The 24895-nt window shown below is 47.8% G+C and overlaps 1 protein-coding gene across 3 annotated transcripts in view; it reads right to left on the bottom strand.

Moving 5' to 3' along the window:
- Nucleotides 1-23672, bottom strand: part of LOC119957800 (homeobox protein otx5-like) — a 31227-nt gene extending 7555 nt beyond the window's left edge. The window contains exons 1-4 of one of the 3 annotated variants that reach the window (XM_038785905.1): nt 23389-23672; nt 19029-19107; nt 11425-11635; nt 149-300 (exon numbers count right to left, since the gene is read on the bottom strand). In XM_038785905.1, coding sequence (XP_038641833.1) covers nt 149-300; nt 11425-11521 — 249 coding nt within the window. In that variant the 5' untranslated portion in view covers nt 11522-11635; nt 19029-19107; nt 23389-23672. Of the gene's footprint in view, nt 1-148; nt 301-11424; nt 11636-17857; nt 18000-19028; nt 19108-19339; nt 19413-23388 lie in introns of those variants that run through there. The other 2 variants (XM_038785906.1, XM_038785907.1) reach the window with 2 other exon arrangements.
- Nucleotides 23673-24895: the final 1223 nt, after the last annotated feature.

Genomic DNA, 24895 nt, shown 5'->3' with positions numbered 1-24895 from the left:
GGTGTTACTCGTAGCTGCCCCCGGGGAGATTCACCTTCGGCCCCGGAGGCTCCAGGGCAATCCTGGAGGAGTTGGCTACCCCCACCCCTCCCCCCCACCCCCACCCCACCCCCGACCCTAAAACCTTTGTGCTGGTTTCAGTTCTTACCTGGACTCTGGATTCGGGCAAATTGATTTTCAGAGCCACCTCCTCTCGCATGAAGATGTCGGGGTAACGAGTCTTGGCAAAGAGAGATTCTAGGATATCGAGCTGCGCCCGTGTAAAAGTGGTCCTCTCCCTTCGCTGTTTCCTTGGCGTTGCTGGGGGAACAAAATCAATCAGCACAATTACATTTTTGCAAAAGTTTCCAAAAGGTCCGTTCCGGCATAAGCGCTTGGGTCGCAACCCCCTCCGGCTGCGAAGAGTTCTCGGCCATCCCTTACCTCGCTAAGTGTTAAGTAATGGGTTAAGAGACATTGCAATTAGTTGTCTCATTTATGTTAAGTGTTCAATGATTGTCTCATTTATGTTAAGTGTTCAATGATTGACACTGATATGTAAAGGGGCTTCAGGTGGACTCTGGAGCTTGTGATGATCTGTAGAGTTCTGTGCAGAGTGAGTTTGAACCATTAAAGGTGTGTTGGTGAGAAAGGAGCTGAACTCTTGCCTCTTCATACCACAGCATCTAGTCCATGTTAACACAAAGGAACTCTTTGTCATTTTCTAGGGATGGGTTGGCAACGCCGCAGCCTGCACTGCCGGGGGGACCCATGGAGGGGGAGTGCTTGCCGTCGGCAACACTGGAAGATCCCACCGCCGGGAATAACCGGAAAATCCCATCGTATGTACGAGTGAATCGAATGAATTAATTGGGCATATGCTTGAGATGGTAGCAATGACTCCATGAGTGGCCATGAATATAACTGAGAATTAATGTGTGAATATATACCATATATAATATATATATAAAGTGGATAGAAAACGCTAGTTAGACTACAACTAGAGTACTGCATACAGTTCTGATCACCACATCACATTAAAAACAACACTGGGATGCCCAGTGCTGTAACCTACAAGGCTACAGAGCAAAATGTGGAAAGCCGGGATAGGCAGGGCATGATGGGCCGAATGGCTCCCTTCTATGCCGTATGTTTTCCATTTCTCTTTGAATCAGTGTGGATATGAGCGAGCATTGTCGGCAAGTGGGATGTTAGAATGAGAAGCATGTGGGAGTGTGCGTGCGTGCGTCAGAGAGTGAGGTGTGGGAGTAATAACATATATGTGAGTGAGTATGTGAATTAGTGAGTGTGTGAGTGAGGGAGTGAGCGAGAGTGTGTGACTGAGTGAGTATGAGCCAGTGTGAGTGAGCGAGGGAACGCGCGAGTGTGAGTGACTCAGCGAGTGAGGGAGTGAGTGAGTGTGTGAGTTAGCCAGTGAGTGAGGGAGTGAGGGAGTGAGTGAGTAAGTATGAGTGAGTGAGTGTGAGTGAGGGAGGGAGTGTGTGAGTGAGTGAGAATGAGCGAGTGTGAGTGAGCGAGTGTGTGAGTGAGTGAGGGAGTGTGTGAGTGAGAATGAGCGAGTGTAAGTGGGAAAGGGAGTGAGCGAGTGTGTGAGTGAGTGAGCAAGTGGAATAAATGGCATGTGTGTGAAAGTGTCAGATTGTGAGTGTGGAAGATCCTGTGACCCACAACTTGGAAGCAATTAATTATTCCAGTTGAAACATGAAACATTTTTTTTAATGTCGATGGGAGTGATTTTTATTTTTAAAGAGTAATAACAGAAATTAAACAGTGATTTGGTTGTGACAAAATTAGGGTTTGGAATTAAAATAATCGAAAGTAAAAACAGTCAAGTTGAAGGGTTAATTTAATTATTTCTGAAAAAAGAAACATGCTGTCAAAGCTTTTCATCTCGCACTCATCAGGACGGATTGGCAAGAATATCAATTTTAATGGTTAGCACTGATGCCTCACAGCTCCAGGGACCCGGGTTCAATTCCGACCTTGGGTGACTGTCTGTCAGGAGTTTGCATTTTCTCCCCGTGTCTGCGTGGGTTTCCCCCGGGTGCTCCGGTTTCCTCCCACAGTCCAAAGATGTGCCATATAGGTGGATTGGCCATGCTAATATTGCCCCTAGGTGGGGTTACGAGGATAGGGCGGGGGATTGGACCTAGGAAGTGTGCTCTTTTTTAAAAATATAAATATAAATTTAGTGTTCCCAATTCTTTTTCAATTAAGGGGCAATTTAGTGTGGCCAATCCACCTACTCTGCCCACCCTTTGGGGTTGTGAGGGTGAGACCCACGCAGACCTGGGGAGAATGTGTAAACTCCACAGGGACAGTGACCCGGGGCCGGGATTGAACCCGGGTCTTTGGTGCCGTGAGGTAGCAGTGCTAACCACTGTGCCACTTTGCTGCCCAGGTAGGGTGCTCTTTCCAAGGCTCAATGTGGACCCAATGGGCCAAATGGCCTCCTTCTGCACTGTAGGAATTCTATGAATGGGACCGACAATGGCATGGGAAGAGGGTTCCGATTGGTTGGCGGGAGAACCCTGATTGGTAGAGGCATTGCCATGGAGAATGCCCTAGGGAACGGTTAACTGCCAAACTTTTATTTCAAGTCAAACCAGGCAGATTGACTCTGATTGGTCACGGTATTGCCGTGGGGAATGAACCAGGAAATGGCTGTCCCCCAACTTTTGCCCAGTTGGAACAGGTGCAATGCATGGGGATTCTCTCTCTCTGTGTGCAAAGATCGGGGTTCTGTGTGTTAACACATGTAACCTCTAGTATGCATACGTACACACTGCTAGCCCAACAGATAATCTGAAATTGGTTGTCAGCGTAATTCTTAACGCAGTCAGGATTGTTCAGCAAGTGTGTCCAATTGCAGAATCGTATGTAATGTTGGACACTATGCTCTTGAGTTTTGCAAGTATGAGCTGGCGAGTACAGTCCATACTTTGCCCCTGTGTCAAACAGCCAAAGGGATGTGCCACTTGATACGATTCACCAGTTGTTGGGACGTACGTACCCAGACGCACACAGGCACTGAAATTCATATCCCACGTTACTCCGAATAGGCGCCGGAATGTGGCGACTAGGGGCTTTTCACAGTAACTTCATTTGAAGCCTAATCGTGACAATAAGCGATTTTCATTTCATTTCATTTTTATATATTTCTTTAATATTTTTTTTCTCCCCGATTAAGGGGCAATTTGGCATGCCCAATCCACCTACCCTGTACATCTTTTTTGGTTGTGGGGGTGAGACCCACGCAGACACGGGGAGAATGTGCAAACCCCACAGGGACAGTGACCCAGAGCCGGGGTTCGGACCCGGGTCCTCGGCGCCGTGAGGCAGCAGTGCTAACCACTGTGCCGTCCTGCTGCCTTAAAGTCGACCATTTCAAATGGTCTGTCAAAAATAGAGGATGCAAGTGATTATTTATCACTGGATAACTATACACATGGCTCCATCGTGCAAACAAGTAAAGCATTTTTTTCCGGCTCTACGCCAGTAGCCAAAGCTCTGTTCTGTAGCCATTCCTGTCATAAGAATGAGGGGCAGGAGGAAGGCCATTCAGCCCATCGAGCCTGTTCCGCCATTCAATAAGATCATCTGATTGTGGCTTTAACTCAAGTTTTGCTGCCTCGATTCCCTTATCGATCCAAAATCTGTCCAACACTGTTTTGAATATATTCAATTACTCATCCTCCCACAATGGTCCCTGTGGAAGAGAATTTGATTGACCCTCTGAGAGAAGATATTCCTGCTCATCGCCACCTTACATGATACCGAATTCATCATAGATTATCATAGAATTTACAGTGCAGAAGGAGGCCATTTGGCCCATCGAGTCTGCACCGGCTCTTGGAAAGAGCTCCCTACCCAAGGTCAACACCCCCACCCTATCCCCATAACCCAGTAACCCCACCCAACACTAAGGGCAATTTTGGACACTAAGGGCAATTTATCACGGCCAATCCACCTAACCTGCACATCTTTGGACTGTGGGAGGAAACCGGAGCACCCGGAGGAAACCCACGCACACATGGGGAGGACGTGCAGACTCCGCACAGACAGTGACCCAAGCCGGAATCGAACCTGGGACCCTGGAGCTGTGAAGCCATTGCGCTATCCACAATGCTACCGTTTTCCTTGGGCAATCGAACGTTTTCCTTGGGCAATGCTGCCCCCCCCCCCCCCCCCCCCCCCCCCCCCCCCCCACCTTCCCACACCTACTGTTTTCTTTTCAATGAGAATGTATTCATCTTAACGTGACTCGATCAAAACCTTTAAGGTGCTGAGGGGTATTGACAGGGCGGATGAGTGTGCTCTTGTGGAAGAATCTAGAACATGGAGGTCACTGAGTTGAGGAGAATTTGTTTTCTCTCCGAGGCTGTTGAGTCTCCGGAACTTTCTACCTCCAAAGGCAGAGGAAGCAGAACCTTTGTACATTTTTAAGGCAGAGCCTGATAAGATTCTCAATTGACGAGGGGGTGAAAGATTATCGGGGGGGGGGGGAGGCGGCAGGAATGTGGAGGTGAGGGGCAGCATGGTGGCACAGCGGTTAGCACTGCTGCCTCATGGCGCCGAGGTCCCAGGTTCGATCCCGGCTCTGGGTCACTGTCCGTGTGGAGTTTGCACATTCTCTTTTTTTTAAGAGTACCCAATTATTTTTTCCAATTAAGGGGCAATTTAGCGTGGCCAATCCACCTATCCTGCACATCTTTTGGGTTGTGGGGGTGAAACCCGCGCAGACACGGGGAGAATGTGCAAACTCCTCACGGACAGTGACCCAGAGCCGGGATTCGAACCCGGGTCCTCAGCGCCGTGAGGCAGCAGTGCTAACCACTGTGCCGCCGTGCTGCCCCGAGTTTGTACATTCTCCCCGTGTCTGCGTGAGTTTCGCCCCCACAACCCAAAAGATGTGCAGGGTAGGTGGATTGGCCACGCTAAATTGCCCCTTAATTGGAAAAAATGAATTTGATACTCTATTTTAAAAAAGGACTGTGGGGCGGAGATTGCAATCAGATCAGGTGTGATCTTATTGAATGGCGGAGCAGGCTCGAAGGGGCAAATGGCCTCCTCCTGATCCTAATGCGTATGTTTGTATGCATGTTCATAATTCCGATGTTCTAATCCGATTTCTGATCGCGGAATATCGAAGCAGTTGGAAGTTCCTGCTAAAGAGACCAGCCGGAGGAGAACAGGAGTGTTCACTTCAGCCTATCAAAGAGTCAGTTTTCCTCAGAGTCACTCAGGCCAGAGTGGGAATGGGGAAATGACGCTTCGGGACTAAGGTAGACACGGAGCGCGAACCTGACAGATTTATCGATCCGGGTTTAAAAAGCGACGGGAGTTTATCTAAATGTGTCATCAAAACTGGCCCTCAAACTTTCTTCCAGGTTTCGTGGTCGGGTACAGGAGCTTTGATAGCGCACAGAATGATTCCATTCGGAAGGATGCCTTTCGAAAGGATTATCCAATTAATCCCGCCCTCCTGCCTTTGTCAAATGGGATAAACTGAATGTCAAGTCGTAACCCCTCCCCCTCCGCCACCTGTTCGGGTACAGAGGGAGAATTCAGCATGTCCAAATCGCCTGACAAGCACGTCTTTCGGGACTTGTGGGAGGAAACCGGAGCACCCGGAGGAAACCCACGCAGACGCAGGGAGAAAGGGGCAGCACGGTGGCGCAGTGGGTTAGCCCTGCTGCCTCACGGCGCCGAGGTCCCAGGTTCGATCCCGGCTCTGGGTCACTGTCCGTGTGGAGTTTGCACGTTCTCCCCGTGTCTGCGTGGGTTTCGCCCCCACAACCCAAAGATAGGCACTGGCCGCGCTAAATTGCCCCTTAATTGGAAAAAATTAATTGGGTACTCTAAATTTATAAAAGGAAAGACACGGGGGGGGGAACGTGCAGACTCCACACAGTGACCCAAACCAGGAATCGAACCTGGGACCCTGGAGCTGTGAAGCAACAGTGCTAACCAATGCGCTACTCTGGCTTATACCGCCCATGTTTTACAGCATTGGCTGAAAGGCGCTTTGCGTCGTCCTGCAGCCGTGAGAGGCAGCTACAACAATGCAAGTCTTCCTCTTATCGTCAATCAGTCACACCTGCAGCTGCACAGTCCCACCACTAGATGGTGCTTCCCAAGCACCCCAGCCCCAGACCTCCTGAGTAACATGAAGGCCATTCGCTCCTCGAACCTGTTCCCCCTGCTCCGTTGAAACAGGATAATCTGTCTCTTAACTCCATTCAGCTGCCTTGGCTCTACAACCTCCAGTACCTCGGTGTTGAGACATTTTAAATTGACCCTCTTTGCGGGAAGAGAGTTCCAGATCCCACTATCCTTGTGCGAGGAAGTGCTTCTTGAAATCACCTCAGAGCCTGAGGCCTAGAGTTAAGGTTATGCCCCCCCCACCCCCTCATTCTGTACCAGAGGAAATAGTTCCTCTCGATACACCCTGTCAAATCCTTTAATCATCTTAATCACCCTTAATCGCCTGTACAAGTCTAGGCTGTGGAACCTTCCCTCGCAATTTAACCCATTTAACCTCTATCATTCTGGGGAGCCAGCAAAGTACTTATTTGAAGTCTCGTCCCTGTTGTAATGCAGGAAACGCGGCAGCCGATTTGTGCACAGCAAGATCCCACGGCCACGCGATAACGACCAGAAAATATCCGTCCCTGTGACATCAATTGAGGCATAGATGTTGCCCCATTACTGGGGGTAGCTTCACGGCATGTCTTCAAATCGCACTGTGGGACCTTATCACCCAGCTGAGGGGAGAGATAGGGTCCTTGGTTTAACATTTCACCTGGAAAGTGACACCTCTGGCTGTGACAGCTGTCCCTCAGTGATATACTGGAGTCTCATCCATATATACTTTGGCCCATTTTGTGGTGAAAAGTAAAATACATATTTTTGTTTTAACCCATCCTTACACGTTATTTTTTTTTCATAGAATTTACAGTGCAGAAGGAGGCCATTCAGCCCATCGAGTCTGCACCGGCTCTTGGAACGAGCACCCTACCCAAGGTCAACAAGGGGCCTCACGGTAGCATGGTGGTTAGCATCAATGCTTCACAGCTCCAGGGTCCCAGGTTCGATTCCCGGCTGGGTCACTGTCTGTGTGGAGTCTGCACGTCCTCCCTGTGTGTGCGTGGGTTTCCTCCGGGTGCTCCGGTTTCCTCCCACAGTCCAAAGATGTGCAGGTTAGGTGGATTGGCCATGCTAAATTGCCCGTAGTGTAAGGTTAATGGGGGGATTGTTGGGTTACGGGTATACGGGTTACATGGGTTTAAAGTAGGGTGATCATTGCTCGGCACAACATCGAGGGCCGAAGGGCCTGTTCTGTGCTGTACTGTTCTATGTTCTATGTTCTAACTCCACCCTATCCCCATAACCCCATAACCCCACCCAACACTAAGGGCAATTTTGGACTCTAAGGGCAATTTATCATGGCCAATCCACCTAACCTGCACATCTTTGGACTGTGGGAGGAAACCGGAGCACCCGGAGGAAACCCACGCAGACACGGGGAGGATGTGCAGACTCCGCACAGTGACCCAATCCGGAATCGAACCTGGGACCCTGGAGCTGTGAAGCGATTGTGCTATCCACAATGCTACCGTTACAAAGCCAATGCGCAGAGGGGACAGGGGGAAACCTTTAATCCATCTCATTGCTTGCTCCAAAAACCAACTCAAATTGGGGACAATTCATGGTCTCCACAAGAGAGACGCACATGATCCAAAGCTGATGAGAAAAGACATCGAACCTCATCTTGGGCTTGACCTGAGCCAAAGGCCGAGAAGCAATTGTGAAAATTAATGTGAGCAAAATAACAGGAATTAAGAAAATAAAGGCGCTACAAAGTGACAAACCTCCAGGACCAGATGGCTTCCACCCCATAGTTTGGAAGTAGGTGAGAATATTGCTGATGCCCTGACGATAATCTTCCAATGTCGACTCAATTTGCAAATTATACCTTTAGTTTGGAAAACTTGCACTTTGCTGCTTCAGACAATGTGACAGGAGGAGAACCAGGGAATTAAACAGCGTGGGGAGGGCTTGCTGAGTGGTATTGTCGCTGGGCTAGTAATCCAGACACGCAGGGTGATGCTCTGGGGATCCATGTACGAATCCCACCCTGGCAGACGGCGAAATTTGGAATGAAACGTTAAATGGTGACCATGGATTGCCGTATCTGGTTCGCTCATCTTCTTTCAGGAAGGAAATCTGCCGTCCTTACCCGGTCTGGCCTACATGTGACTCCAGACCCCACAGCGATGGGGTTAACTCTTAACTGCCTCTTTGAACTCAGTTCAAAGGAAATTAGCAATGGGAAACAACAAATGAAAGAAAAGGTTAGCCTAACATTAACAGCACGGTAGCACTGTGGCTAGCACTGTGGTTTCACAGCACCAGGGTCCCAGGTTCGATTCCCTGCTGGGTCACTGTCTGTGCAGAGTCTGCACGTTCTCCCCGTGTCTGCGTGGGTTTCCTCCGGGTGCTCCGGTTTCCTCCCACAGTCCAAAGACGTGCAGGTTAGGTGGATTAACCATGATAAATTGCCCTTAGTGTCCAAAAAAGGTTAGGAGGGGTTATTGGGTTATGGGAATAGAGTGGAAGTGAGGGCTCAAGTGGGTTGGTGCGGACTCGATGGGCCGAGTGGCCTCCTTCTGCACTGTATGTTCTATGTAACATCTATTGCCAGAAAATTGTGGGAGTCTCGAATTTGGGAGCCAATGGGTGAGCACGTTAAAAGTTGAAATTGATCAGAAAGAGGAACTAGTAACGGAGAGATTATAACTGACAATTCTGATGGTTTTTTTCTTTGAAGAGGTGACTAATGAAGACAAGGGAATGCCTACGGACGTTACTTATGTGGACTTCCAGAAAGCAATTTGATAAAACCCCTCATTAAGAGACTGTGAGCTGGAGCCAAGATTGGTGGCAAACGATTGACCTGGTTTAACAGAAGGAGGCAGAGAGGACGGATAATGGGCGAGGACTCTAATTGGCTGGGTGTGGTGTCACGCAAGGGCCTGTGTTGGTGTCTCCATTATTTACCATATTAACGAATGGCTTAGAAGATGATGGAATAGAAAGCCACATAGAACATAGAACAGTACAGCACAGAACAGGCCCTTCGGCCCTCGATGTTGTGCCGAGCAATGATCACCCTACTCAAACCCACGTATCCACCCTATACCCGTAACCCAACAACCCCCCCCCCTTAACCTTACTTTTTTTTAGGACACTACGGGCAATTTATCATGGCCAATCCACCTAACCCGCACATCTTTGGACTGTGGGAGGAAACCGGAGCACCCGGAGGAAACCCACGCACACACGGGGAGGACGTGCAGACTCCGCACAGACAGTGACCCAGCCAGGAATCGAACCTGGGACCCTGGAGCTGTGAAGCATTTATGCTAACCACCATGCTACCGTGCTGCCCTAACTGGAGAGACGGATAATCAGGTTGAAGAGGTGCAAATTATCCCTGTTCAAATTTGCCAATGGCGCAAAGGTAGGCGACATTGTAAGCAGTGTCGGTGGCAATTAAATCGCAGAGAGATACTGATAGATTCACAGAATGAGTTCCACTGCGGCAAATGGATTTCTATGTTGGCAAATGTGTGGTTGTCCACATGAAACCTAAAGAGGATAGAATAGGGGGGACAGTGTGAAATGCTGGAAATAGGGAGGTCCAAAAGGGACATGGGCAGACAGATATAGAAATCAGCATTTACAGAATACAGGCTGAAGGAATGCTGGTCTTTACATCTAGAAGGGTCAATGGGCTCGAACCGTTATTGCGTTTCTCTCCCCACAGATGTTGTGAAATCTGCTGCGTTTATCCAGCATTTTCTGTTTCTATTGGCACCAAAGGGCCTTCACGGATAACCTCAGCCGGTACGGGAATTGAACCCACGCTGTTGGTGTGGCTCCGCATCAGGAATCAGCCGTCCAGCTAACCAACCCTCCCCCCTGTTATGAGGGGTAATTACACCGGCTAGGATTGCATCCCCAGGAATTTAGAGGGTTAAGGGGTGATTTGATTGAGCCCCCCCCCCCCCCCCCCCCCTCCCATGTTGTTGAGGGGAACTGATCGAGTTGATAGAGAGAAGAAATGATTGCTGCTGTTTGAAGACAAGAGAATTGCCAAAGTATTAGCCAAATCTTTCAGGGCTGAAATCAGGAAAACGCTTCCTCGCGCAGAGGGTGGGAGGAGTTTAGAATTCTCTTCCGCAAACAGCAATTGACGCTCGATCAACCGTTAATTTTAAATCTGAAGTTGTCCGATTTTTGTGAACCAAAGATATTATTGGGAAGCGGGGGGGGGGGGGGGGGGGGGGGGCAAAGGCAGATCAGGCTCGAGGGGCTGAATGGCCTCCTCCTGCTCCTATATAAGGATATAACTAGCTTTGAAAGGGGAACTGGATAGATTGGTGAAAAGGATACATTTACAGGGCTTTGGTAGTGGGGAGGGGGAGCAGGGTTTAATTGGGGCTAATTGGAAAGAGCTAGCACAGGTACAAACGGGTTGAAAGGCCTCCTACTGTGCGATTTCATGAAATGCCCCCAATAAAGAATCCCAATTATGAACAATTTGTTATTTTTAAACCACAAATGTAAATGCACGGTTGGCCCCATCAAGCTGGGGCCAGCACTATGAAAGAGCTTTCCAATTAGTCCCACTCACTCTCCTACTCTATTCCCCACCCACCCCAGTACAGCCCACAGGGGTGGCACGGTGCCATAGTGGTTAGCACTGCTGCCTCACAGCACCAGGGACCCGTGTTTGATTCCGGCCTCAGGTGCCTTGTCTGTGTGGCGTTTGTACGTTCGCCCCGTGTCTGCGTGGGTTTCTCCCGAGTGCTCCGGTTTCCTCCCACAGTCCAAGAGCCGGTGCAGACTCGATGGGCCGAATGGCCTCCTTCTGCACTGTAAATTCTACGATAATCTATGATGTGCGGGTTACTTGGGGTTAACAATAATAATCTTTTATTGTCACAAGTTACTGCGAAAAGCCCCGAGTCGCCACATTCCGGCGCCTATTCGGGGAGGCTGGTGCGGGAATTGAACCCGCGCTGCTGGCCTTGTTCTGCATTACAACCCAGCTGTCTAGCCCACTGAGCTAAACCAGCCCATGGTTACGGGAAAAGGGCGGGTGGAGTGGCCTTAGGCAGGCTGCTCTTTCAGAAGGCCGGTGCGGAGCATATGGGCCGAATGGCCTCCTTCAGCACCGGAGGGATTCTATGTCCCTGCAAATGTGTCCAAGACAAATATTCATCCAGTTCCCTTTTGAATTCAATTTGTTCTGTCTAACTCCCGCTTCCTTTTCTTTTCCATTTGTAAAATGTTTACAATTTTACGAACTTGAGTTTAAAGTTACCAAAAGTCTGGAGGAGGAAATGAACTTACTTTGGTATCCAACGGCAGAGTGTAGGAGGTCCATACCCGGGCCGGTTAGGGTCAGTCCGTTGACTGCATAATGGGGTTGCTTGATATAGGACATCATGCTTGGAAATTAACCTGGGACAAATCCCTTTCGTCTTCCCTTGGGTTCCTGCCTTCCTCACAGAGCTGGGTCGCTTCACTGCAGATGGGTCACTTCACTGCAGATGGGAAGGTGCTGCAAAGATGCACAAGAGACATGTAAGTGACCAGGGATACATTTGGACTATTTGACCCATGGGCACATTAGATTCCCAAACAGTCCACACCCCCCTCCACAGGCACACGTCCCACAATGTCCTTCCTTTCCAACAAAAGGGAAAGGTTCAGACCCGTTTTGCTTGTTTGCAGTAGATAATTAAATCAAAGAATTCCAGGACTAAGCTCCCTTCCCCCTGTGTCAGTCAACCTCTCTTCCCGCTGTTGTCCCTGGAGATAGGAGGTAGCGTTTGAGACAAAGATTTGAGCATGCAGAATTTGGACATCCAGTTTAAAATGTGTTTCTCTTATCATTTCCCTCCCCCAACCCCACCACCTTTCAAAAATTGTTAATTCGATCCCCCCCGAACTTTTTGTCAAGTGCAAACTCTCCAAATCATCGCCAAAACTGCAATACACACTGGGTGGAATCAATATTTTAAAACAGAGTGCCTAGGCATTCAGTGGGATACAATCTTTTTGCTGATTGCTCCATACATCTGCATTTCAAATTCTCTCCTACGTGGCCCTGCCTGTTATAATTTAAGTTAATTAATTTTCCGATTCGTAGACTATCAGAGAACGTGGGTTACACAATTTAACATTCAGGAAAATTAATAACTTTATTTTAAACTGCAGCATCAATTCGTAACATAGAGGGCAGCACGGGGGTGCAGTGGGTTAGCCCCGTTGCCTCACGGCGCTGAGGTCCCAGGTTCGATCCCAGCTCTGGGTCACTGTCGGTGTGGAGTTTGCACATTCTCCCCGTGTTTGTGTGGGTTTCGCTCCCACAACCCAAAGATAGGGGCAGCGCGGTAGCATGGTGGTTAGCATAAATGCTTCACAGCTCCAGGGTCCCAGGTTCGATTCCCGGCTGGGTCACTGTCTGTGTGGAGTCTGCACGTCCTCCCCGTGTGTGCGTGGGTTTCCTCCGGGTGCTCCGGTTTCCTCCCACAGTCCAAAGATGTGCGGGTTAGGTGGATTGGCCATGCTAAATTGCCCGTAGTGTCCTAATAGTAAGGTTAAGGGGGGGAGTTGTTGGGTACGGGTATAGGGTGGATGCGTGGGTTTGGGTAGGGTGATCATTGCTCGGCACAACATCGAGGGCTGAAGGGCCTGTTCTGTGTTCTATGTTCTATGTGCAGGGTAGGTGGATTGGCCATGCTAAATTGCCCCTTAAATTGGAAAAAATTAATTGGGTACCCAAATTTTTTTTTTATTAGTAATATCATAGATTATCATAGAATTTACAGTGCAGAAGGAGGCTATTCGGCCCATCGAGTCTGCACCGGCTCTTGGAAAGAGCACCCCACCCAAGGTCAACACCTCCACCCTATCCCCATAACCCAGTAACCCCACCCAACACTAAGGGCAACTTTGGAAACTAAGGACAATTTAGCATGGCCAATCCACCTAACCTGTACATCTTTGGACTGTGGGAGGAAACCGGAGCACCCGGAGGAAACCCACGCACACACACGGGGAGAACGTGCAGACTCTGCACAGACAGTGGCCCAAGCCGGAATCGAACCTGGGACCCTGGAGCTGTGATGCAATTGAGCTATCCACAATGCTACCGTGCTGCCCAAATGAAAATCTCTTATTGTCACAAGTAGGCTTTAAATTAAGTTACTGTGAAAAGCCCCTAGTCGCCTCATTCCGGCGTCTGTTCGGGGAGGCTGGTACGGGAATTGAACCCGTGCTTCTGACCGTGGCCTGCTTTATAAGCCAGCTAATTAGCCCACTGTGCTAGATGGCGTCTGCTGTGGACTGGTTGTGGTGCTATATATAGGACTTAGCAGTAGGCACGGTGGCACAGTGGTTAGCACCAGCACCAGGAACCCAGGTTCAATTCCGGCCTCGGGTGCCTTGTCTGTGTGGAGTTTGCACGTTCTCCCCGTGTCTGTGTGGGTTTCGTGTCTCCCCGTGTCTGACCGGGTGCTCCGGTCTCCTCCCACAGTCCAAAGATGTGCAGGTTAGATGGATTGGCCGTGCTAAATTGCCCCTTAGTGTCCAGCGGTTAGGTGGGGTTACGAGGGATAGGACCTGGGAAGTGAGTCTGGGTAGGCTCCTCTTTCGGAGGTTGGGTGCAGACTCGATGGGCCGAATGGCCTCCTTCTGCACTGTAGGAATTCTATGATGATTCGGCCCCTCCGCCAGTTCTGCCATCTAATAAGATCATGGCTGATTGTAATCTCAACCTCACTTTCCTGTCTGTCACCCCCCCCCCACTGACTTCCTTCTTTATCTGAAATCAATCCAATTCAATCTTGAACACATTCCCTAATCCAGTCCACTTCCCCCAGGAGAAGAGTATTCCACAGACTGTAACCAGGACCCTTCGAGAAAGGGGGAACAAATCCTCAGCTCCGTTTGAAACGGTCTCTCCAACAAGTGGAAACAAATTTCTACATTTTTTTTTAAATTTAGAGTACCCACTTAATTTTTACCAATTAAGGGGCAATTTAGCGTGTTCAAACCACCGAACCTGCACATCTTTGGGTTGTGGGGACAAAACCCACGCAAACACGGGGAGAATATGCAAACTCCACACGGACAGTGACCCAGAGCCGGGATCAAACCTGGAACCTCAGCGCAGTGAGACTGCAGGGCTAACCACTGTGCTACCGTGCTGCCCAATTTCTACATCTTAATAATATCATCTTTATTAGTGTCACAAGTAGGCTTACATTAACACTGCAATGACGTTACTGTGAAAAGCCCCTAGTCGCCACATTCCGGCGCCTGTTCGGGTACACAGAGGGAGAATTCAGAATGTCCAATTCACCTAACAGCACGTCTTTCGGGACTTGTGGGAGGAAACCGGAGCACCCGGAGGAAACCCACACAGACACGGGGAGAACTCTGCACAGGCAAGGACCCAAGCCGGGAATCGAACCTGGGACTCTGGCGCTGTGAAGCAACACCTTGCACTGAAAACTGAAACAAATTAAACTGTGGGCACTATTTCACCTCTGTGTTTAAGTTCTTGTCGTGAGTTACTCAGCTACAAGCGTTTGTGAAATATGCCCGGTTGCCCAATTAACTTTTTTTGGGGGATGTCGGAGTGTTGCAATTAAAGTTCAGATTTGCACCAGTGAATGTTGGAAAGTGATTCTCCCCCCCCCCCCCCCCCCCCCAAAGTCTGGTGTAAATGGGAACAGAATTTCTCACTTGTTCACTCAGGGCAGCCTGGTTCAAAGGAGGTTGCAGACAGAGTGAGATTTCTCTGTTTATTAGAGACAAGCACTGTGCGAGCCTGGACAGCTATGTTGCCTGAACTGGAGCGTTTCAGCTCTGAAGAGAGGCTGGTTAGGCTGGGGTCGTTCTACTTAAGAGTAAAGAAGGTTCGGAGGGAACTGATTGAGGTGCACAAAATTACGAGGGACATAGATAGGATGAAAAAAACGAAATTACTGCAGATGCTGGAGTTGTCTGTGTGGATTCCTCCCACAAGTCCAAAGATGTGCAGGTTAGGTGGATTGGCCGTGCTAAATTGCCCCTTAGTGGCCAAAAAAGTTAGTTGGGGTTGCTGGGGTACGGGGATAGGATGGAGGCATGGGCTTAAGTGGGGTGCTCTTTCCAAGGGCCGGTGCAGACTGGATGGGCTGAATGGCCTCCTTCTGCACTTTAAATTCTATGATACAGAGGTGTTAGAATGCGGTTAAAAACGGGGGGGGGGGGGGGGGGGACGAAATCGGCCTGGCAGCATTGGTGGAGAGAAATTCAGAGTTAACACTTGGTCAGAAACTCTCCCTCCACTAATACTTTCCATTCCCCCAACATTCCCTGCCTTTATTGCAGACTTCCAGCGTCTGTGGATGTTCTGCTTTGATTTCATAATGTGTTTTTTAAACTTGAGATGTACAATTAATTGTGTTCCAATTTGTGTTCAGGATAGAGAAACCATAGTCTTCAGAAATTAACAAGAAATTAACAAGAAGATATCCGATTGATATGTCACTCAACACAGACCCAAAACCCCTCCAAATTCTGGAACCCCACGCGGTCTGTACTCACCGAGTTATTTAACTTGCAATCTCTGAATTAGGATTTCACCCCGGGGTAGGAGCTGGCTGGGGGTGAATGGGAAAGTGACTTGGCGTCCCGATGCTGGAATGTCCTCCCTTCAATACAGCTGGCCCCCCTTCCAAAGACAGGTGGGTCTCCCAGTTACAAAGCGAAAAGGTGTCTATTTGCGGTTAAGTAGCTCCACAGTCAACCCAGGGGCAATTCGCGCCCCAGATGTGTGAGACTTTGAGAAATCTAAACGCAGTTTACACGCACATTACGGTGGCTAATAACTCTGCAAGTGACAGACAGGGTCCCCTTGTCTGATCTACAATTTCCTGTCTGTTTACAGATATCTGTGAGGGAAGGGGTGAAGGGGGGGGGGGGGGGGGCGGTGAGATACAACCCGAATTCATCAGGCAACAATCCACCCCCAGATTGATGATGGGAGTTAAAAATAAACCTGCACTAAATTTATTTCGCCCCCTCAACAAAAAAGGAGAACAAATTCTCAGGGCAACAACAGATTGTCTGCTGAGGGTTGAGCCTGAAATGGGACCAATAATTCAGACAACACAGGTTGCAGAACAGCAGGAATAATTAGGAATAATTTCACAATTCCAAAAAGAAAAATTGAAAACTTTGCACCAAAACTTGTTCTTCGAAAGTGATTTGACAACAACCCAAAAAAAGATGGGTAGGCTACATTGCTCCTTAATTGGTGGTGGGGGGCGGGGGGGGAAGAATTGGGTACTCTAAATTTATTTTTTAAAAATAGTGATTTGAATTTTTTGTTAAAGTATACAATTTATTCACGTGTAGAACCATCCTGAACCCATCAGTTTCAACCCGGCGAACGCCATTCAATGAGATTGTTACTGCCCCACATGTAAAAACCAGGGATAATGTGAAATGCTAAATGTTTGTTCCCGTTAATTTCGCAGAGCAAAAAGGGACGGGGGGGGGTGTAATTATGCAGGGAGAGACTAATTAACCAGCAGATAAAGGGGGGGGGGGAAACAAACCACCTCACGCTTGGGGGACTTTATCTCTTCGATGTGTACCCTTTGCGCTAATGTTTGTCAACACTTGAGATTCAATTTAACCTCTGCTCCTACTGACTGGCACCCAAGTCTCGCAGCTGAGGTCCATTTACACCTCCCCCCCCCCCCCCCCCCCCCACACACACACAAATAAAATCCAAATCTAGGCTGATCACACCACATTTGAGCCTTCACAACATTTACCTGTGTAATGCTGAATGCACAGGTCGCTGTAGGCAGTAAGATGTACAGACACTAAGGAGGAATGGGCCATATTCATTAAACATAATTTCCCCACCAAGTTAAACCAGCCTATCGCAAATTCCACGTTTTAAAAAAATATATATTAATTTTTTTCATCGGATATTTTGCATTAATCCAAATATATGTTAATAAATATTTATACACGGGTGGCATTTTTACTAAAAGTTGGTGGTTAATTGCTGGCGTCGCAGAAAATCTCGCAAAGGATTAAACACTGTGCACAACCAGACATGCGTTTGTTTCAATGTCATGTTGTTTATTGCCATTCACATGTTTTGAAGTTAGCCTTGTATTTCATTTGGCTTGAGCGAAAATATTTGACGAACGAATTGCGATTATGTTTATTTTAGAGACACACGAAGAAGGCATTTCAAATGATCCTGCAAGAGTTGCAATAAGAACCATCGCCCTCCTCGCAATTTTAACACATATCTGTTTGCAGCATTGCTAACTTTTTCCGTTTGAGCGTGTCTACGCTTTTATTTCGAAGCTGCAAATTAATACTTGTGTTGTTGAATGCCTCGACCCCGTCTGTTTGCAGGAATGAAACCACTGAACCCCCTTCGGCATGTCTTTTGAAGGTTTTTTCCCCCCTTTAAATCTGCCGCATTTTACATTCCAAAATGCTTTAAAGTTTTACAAAGCTCGATCGAGTTAGAATCGAGGATTTGTTGAAAAACGAGAACTACGCTCGCAGCAGCTTTTGAGTTGCTACGTTTTTTTTGTTGAAATCCCCAAAGTGGCAGGGTGGGATATTGAATACCGGTGGCATTTTAAGGAAGGTAGTTCAATCCTCTAAATGGTGACAATTCCACTCATTCGCTGAGTCCCTCCACTCAATCTACCCCAATCTGAACCCTCACACAGAACTTTAACATTGTTACCTTAAAGGGAATGTCTGGAATCTGGTCAGTTTGCAAAATTCCTCAACGTTTCCTAATTCTGAATTAATGTTTGCCGTGTCTTCCTCTGAATTAATGTTTGCCGTGTCTTCCTCAAATTCTGAGCTCCCTCGACACCTCCACCTCACCTGGAGTAGACTGTACTTTTAAATGTCCACACACACACACACACACACAAAACCTGCCTGCAATTGTTCTCAGTATCCAAACTACTTGGAAATAAACAAGGGTATCAAGAAAGGCATTTGACAAACACAGATAGAACATAGAACATAGAACATAGAACAGTACAGCACAGAACAGGCCCTTCGGCCCTCGATGTTGTGCCAAGCAATGATCACCCTACTTAAACCCACGTAACCCATATACCCGTAACCCAACAATCCCCCCATTAACCTTACACTACGGGCAATTTAGCATGGCCAATCCACCTAACCCGCACATCTTTGGACTGTGGGAGGAAACCGGAGCACCCGGAGGAAACCCACGCACACACGGGGAGGACGTGCAGACTCCACACAGACAGTGACCCAGCCGGGAATCGAACCTGGGACCCTGGAGCTGTGAAGCATTGATGCTAACCACCATGCTACCGTGAGGCCCCCTAAAACGTACAGATCTCTGTACGTTTTTATCCCAGTCTTAAAGCCAATGGCGCGGTGAACGGGGCAAAGCCCCCTTAATCCACCTCTTTGCATGCTCCAAAAACTAATTCGAATTCAAATTGAATTGGTCTCCACAAGACAGACACACAAGATCCAAGCTGACAAAAAAAAAGATTCATTCACCTGAGGAAGGAGCTGTGCTCCGAAAGCTAGTGTTTGAAACAAACCTGTTGGACTTTAACCTGGTGTTGTTAGACTTCTTACTGTGCTCACCCCAGTCCAACCCCGGCACCCCCACATCAGGACAAAACAAAAAGACATTGCACCTCATCTTGGGCTTAACCTGACGTTTGGATTCAGCCAAAAGGGCGATTAAAAATGTTTTGAAATTAAATCTTATTGAATTCATGTCTAGAATATCTTGCTCCCCCACCACCACCACCCAATCCAGTTTTGTAAATTATTATGCTCGTTCAGAAAGCTCTTGGCTGGCGGGGAGGAAGTTGGGGTGGGTGGGGGGGTGCAAGAGACTGACATTTGAGTCTTACCTGGCCGGATGGAGCAGACAATTGAGGTGCTTCCTTCAGGGAGAGGAGTGAAAATGTTCTCAGTCCCTCTCAAGCGCGTCTGCAAGGAAAACATATCACAGGAGTCAGTTTCAGAAACTACAGACTTTCCCCCCCCCCCCCCCCACACACACACGCCCTGACAATAATTATACATTTCCAGTTCCCTCCACAGAATCAGCGAGGAGGGGTGTAGGGGGCACGACAATAATCACCCCCCACCAATAAAAAAACCCAAATATGTTGAAAGGATAAATCAGAGCGCATAAGCCCTGGCTGGAACGTGGCTTAACCTTGTTACAGACGAGCTTAAGGGAAGTGAGTGCCAAACGTGTAGAATTCAAGTTCTGCCCCCGTCTGTCTGTCCTGACGCAGGAAATCGCACCCAATCAGCAGCTGCCCTCACCTCCACTCAATCTGTCCCAATCTTCAAGGGGGAAGCCCTTCCACAGAATTCAACATCGCTACCTTCAAGGGAATGTCTCCACTCTGGTCGTTTTAACAAAATTCCTCCACCCATTCCTAATTCTGAACGAATGGCTTGCCTCCTCCACCCCCCAAACCCTGAGCCCCCCTCCCCATCGCTACCTCACCTGCTGGACTGAACTCTCTATTTTAAATGTACATTTCCACCCACACACACACACACACACAAAGCCTGCCTGTAATTGTCCTCAATATCAAAACAAAACTGCAACACACTTCTGGGAAACTGTCAAGAGGCGCAGACCAGAGCCAATGGTTCCAAAAACCACAGGAGATGTTGGGACCCCCCTCCCCCAGCAATTCTGGCAACATCCCAGGATCAGATTGTCCAACCTCTGTTTCTCTCTTTCTCTCCACAGGTTTGCTGTGTATTTCCAGCACTTTCTGTTTTTTTAGTCCTGGCCTCCAGCATCCGCCACATTTCCCCCCCTTTGTATTCCGGAAAGCTCGGTCAGGCGGGGTGGGTGGGAGTAACTGGGACTGTGGGAGTTTGATAGAGGTGTTCAAACTCGTTTGGGGGTGAGAGAGTGGGGTGGAGGGCTGGATAGAGTGGAAGGGGAGAAACTGTCAAATGATAAACTCCCACTGGATGGAAGGAAGTAATTAACAAAATCAGGAACGTCTGTGTGTGTGAGGGGAGGGGGGGTCACCCAGTGAGTGACAACACATCCAGGGAACAACCACATTACAAGGGACACAGGCTGGGAAATAAATGAGGCGAGTCCAGACTCTTCAGCAGGTGCGAATCCCTGCGATTTTAACCTGTTTCAATAAACAACGCTGTTGTAATTTACATTATGTGGCGATGCCGGCGTTGGACTGGGGTGAGCACAGTAAGAAGTCTTACAACACCAGGTTAAAGTCCAACAGGTTTGTTTCAAACACTAGCTTTCGGAGCACTGCTCCTTCCTCAGGTGAATCTGAGGAAGGAGCAGTGCTCCGAAAGCTCGTGTTTGAAACAAACCTGTTGGACTTTAACCTGGTGTTGTAAGACTTCTTACTGTAATTCACATTGGAAATGACTGCACAAGGGCAGAACCTCATCATTCAGTGAATATCACATTTCTTCAAATGTTTCCAGACAGTCACAACCACTTCCCCCAATTTGCATTGACTTAAAAACAATTGGAAATTGGAATACATGTTCCCCTTGTTTCTTTGTGGGAGAGACTGAAATTGCTTTGACACTCGGAGGATGACAGGTATGTGTAAACCCAGTGAAGCTAAAATAGTTCCCCCTTTTCAGGTGACTTTTTCTAACCACACTGACAATATTCAGGTAGGCGCAAAATATAAAAGGTGCCACTGCTCAATTATCAAAACAGTACCACACAGACACAGGAATAAATAATTTTAAGGAGCCATAATAAACTTAGGGACCAACATATTAAAAACAAATGTTAGGGTGATATTTGCCTCGCTTAAACAAATTATCAGCATTTTTCATTTTATTACTTTGACAGCCCATTCTTTTTTGATGTTTTTATTTTAATAAAGCTCAGCCGATTAGAACAAACATAGGAACATTGGAATTAGGAGAAGTAGGCAATTCAGCCCCTCGAACCTGCTCCGCCATTCAATCAGATCACGGCTGATCTCTTCCTGGCGTAAAATCCACCTCCCTGCCTATTCCCCATATCCATTTAACCCATTTTAAAAATCAGAAATCTATCTATCTCCTCCTTGAAACCATTTAATGACTCAGATTCCACCGCACTATGGGGCTGCGAGTTCCACAAATTCACCTCCGTCTGCGAGAAGCAGTTCCTCCTCGTCTCAGTTCTAAATCTACCGCCTCTCAACCCATATCCGTGACCTCTCCTTCTAGATTGCCCCACAAGGGGGAATATTTGGTCTACATTTACTAAAACGTTTTTCCTCAAAACCCTCAAAATCCCCTGCCCATTACATTAAATCTATGCCCCCAGGTTATTGACCCCTCTACGATGGGGCAGCATTTCTTCCTATCTACCCTACCTATGCCACTCATAATTTTGTACACCTCAATCAGATGTGTACCATTTACAAGATGCACTGCAGGAACTCACCAAGGTTTCTCAGGCAATACCTTCCAAACCCACGACCATTGCCATCTAGGAGGACAAGAGTAGCAGATACCTGGGAACCCCACCACCTGGAGGTTCCCCTCCAAGTCACTCACCATCCTGACTGGGAAATATATCGGCCGTTCCTGTCGCCTGGTCAAAATCCTGGAACTCCCTCCCTAACAGCACAGTGGGTGTACCTACACCGCAGGGACTGCAGCGGCTCAAGAAGGGCAATTAGGGATGGGCAACAAATGTTCAGCCTAACCATCCTGTAAGTTTAATTTTTAAAAATCAGGTACACCTCTCCCCCCCATTTTCTGCTCGAAGGAGAGCGACCCCAATCCAACCAACCTCACTTCACAGCTGAAACTTATCTCAAAGTTATTGAAAGTGTCTTTTGATTTAATTCTCAACCAGATTTATTTCAGACATGAGGAAGAGCAAGTGTTTCTCTGATTTCAACTCGATAGAAATAATGAATTGAACTATTTTCATATCAGAAAATTAGGGTCGGATTATTGTTCCCAAGAATGGAAGAAATATTTGTTGACATTCAGAAAATGATGAGTGTTTGCAATGATTTCATTCTTAAATGCCAACCTCCTTGACAACCCAAGAGGAAAATCCAATTTATCACGAGATTCGTTAAATGTTTTACTGGGATCTTCCCATCCCATTTTCTCCCGAGAGGTCTGGTCGGTTCACCCCGCTGCAAAGCCAGGAGTTAAAAGCACCATGAAGCAGCAGGGTTGCCCTGGAGTCTCCAGCGATTGAACCCCCATCTCCTCCTGGGAACCGATGGAATGCAAAACGCAGGCTATCCCCTATCACTTGCAGGGGGTAGTGGAAATAGGAAAAGAATGTTCTCCAAAAAATATTCATCAACCCACATTTCCAATGTTCCCAATAGTGAAAGATGCAGAAATTGGGACCTTAGTTACGAGGCTGACGTGTCATTTCTTTTTCCTGTCCAGCTCTTTTGTGGCTTAAAATGTAATGATCCAAGAATCCCTACAGCGCAGAAGAAGGCCATTCAGCCCATTGAGTCTGCACCCACCCTCCGAAAGGGCACCCTACCCAGACCCACTCCCCCCCTCTGATTGGCATCGGGGAACCCCAGGAACATTCCGAGGTGGACGATTTGTCAATGTCCTTTCAGATAGTTTACGAATCCAGTTTATTTTATTTTTGGGCAAAAAAAAAACCAAAACGAAAACAAAAATATCTAACTGCACGCCTGAGATAGTGTCAATATCCAGGGTGTTGAAATTACATTCAGACTCCTTAGAGAGAGAGAGGAAAAGTTGAATTCCATTGCACTTTTTTGTATGTGTCATTTTTCAAGTTGAAACATTTAGCAATGTACTGTTACAAATTTTAAAATAAAATATCTGGGGGGGGGCGGTGCATCTTGCAAACCAACTGGGTTCTGATAAGAGAGTGAATTTGGGATATTTTGTTTTCCAAACGTCTAACATACAATTTGGCTAACAGACCCAAAAGCAAATTACTGCGGATGCTGCAATCTGTAGCGGAATAAACCACAGAAAATGCTGGGCAATCTGAGCAGGTCTGATAGCGCATATGGAGAGAGGAGGGAGCTAACGGTTCCAGTCTGGATGACTCTGGTAAGTAAATAAGCAACTCAGTCCAGTATTAAAATATAAGAACTTTAGGTCATTAGAAATCATTTTATCAGGGATGCTTAAACCCCTTAAATCGGGATCACTACTAAATAACCGTTGCTCGATTTTTAAAAGTCAATTATGGTGGCTAATATGCTTTATCTGAAGGCTAATACATCTTACCTGGAGGTGCAAATCGGAAGAGATCGGATCCTGTTGCCTATACGGGCTGGAGGGGGACCAGGAGAAGAGGCTGAGGAGGGGGTGGGAGGAGAGGATGGAAATTGTCACTCAATTGGTTTTTTTTAAGCAAGGGGGGAGGAAACTGGGGCTGTGGGTATCTATCAATCTATCGACATTTCAGGGTCCTACAGAGTCCAGAGAAGTTGCCTGGGGTTGAGCTATCAGGGCTACACACAGAGAGTTAGTTGGTCACGGTTGTTTTAGAAAAAAAAAGGCAGAGCAGATGTCTCCCAAGATTTATCACAGCCTGGCCCCCCGTGACAGCCAACCAGGTCTGGAAACTGGGATTAGAGGACACGAGGCATTGTGCAGGGGAGAGCGGCAGGGTCAGGGACAATGGACAATTAGGTGGAATTAAAACCCATGCAATTCGCCAGCACAACAACAGTATGCAAATACAGTCACTCAGATAATGGCCTCTATGCTGGTGGAGGGCAGCTACTGGGGGCACTTGACCATCTTCCACTGGGGCACTGAAATGCCCAGAGTCTAAATGGTCCTTTTGTGCATTTCACTGGCTGCCAATCAAGTGCTCCCGATTGGAGGGGATGGCCAAGGCTCTGAGCAAACAATTCGACACCCGCATCAAAAACAAAACTGCTAAAAAAAACCCTGGAATCCCATGGAAGAAAAAAATGGGAGGGGGAAGAATGTAATTGGGTAACTTTTTAAAAATAAATTTAGATTACCCAATTATTTTTTCCAATTAAGGAGCAATTTAGCGTGGCCAATCCACCTACCCTGCACATCTTTGGGTTGTGGGGGCGAAATCCACGCAGACACGGGGAGAATGTGCAAACTCCACACGGACAGTGACCCAGAGCCGGGATTGAACCTGGGACCTCAGCGCCATGAGGCAGCTGTGCTAACCACTGTGCCACCCTGTTGCCCTCGGGTGATTTAGAAGGAATTAAATCTAGCTCTTGGGAGGGCTGCACGGTGGCGCAGTGGTTAGCACTGCTGCCTCACGGCGCCGAGGTCCCAGGTTCGATCCCGGCTCTGGGTCACTGTCCGTGTGGAGTTTGCACATTCTCCCCGTGTCTGCGTGGGTTTCGCCCCCACAGCCCCAAAGGATGTGCAGGATAGGTGGATTGACCACGCTAAATTGCCCCTTAATTGGGAAAAAAAAATCATTGGGTACTCTAAATTTTAAAAAAATTATAGCTCTTAGGGCTAAAGGGATCAAAGGATATGGAGGGAAGGCAGGATCAGGGTATTGAACTTGATGATCAACCATAATCATAATGAATGGCGGAGTAGGCTCGAAGGGCCGAATGGACTCCTGCTGCTTCTATTTTCCATGTTTCTATTTCACAGGAAGCTATTTCCCTGATTTCAATGTAAACTTAAGCCAATTTTATAAGGTGCCCAAAAAGTGATGGACATTCTCGGCAGGACAGGCAGCATCTGGGGAGAATGGGAGGTCGATGGCCGAGTGATTAAGTTA

This window comes from Scyliorhinus canicula, chromosome 27 (assembly GCF_902713615.1).
Source record: "Scyliorhinus canicula chromosome 27, sScyCan1.1, whole genome shotgun sequence".
Lineage (NCBI taxonomy): Eukaryota > Metazoa > Chordata > Chondrichthyes > Carcharhiniformes > Scyliorhinidae > Scyliorhinus > Scyliorhinus canicula.
The sequence above is the reverse complement of the archived record's forward strand: the minus strand, read 5'-3'. Positions and strand labels throughout refer to the sequence as shown.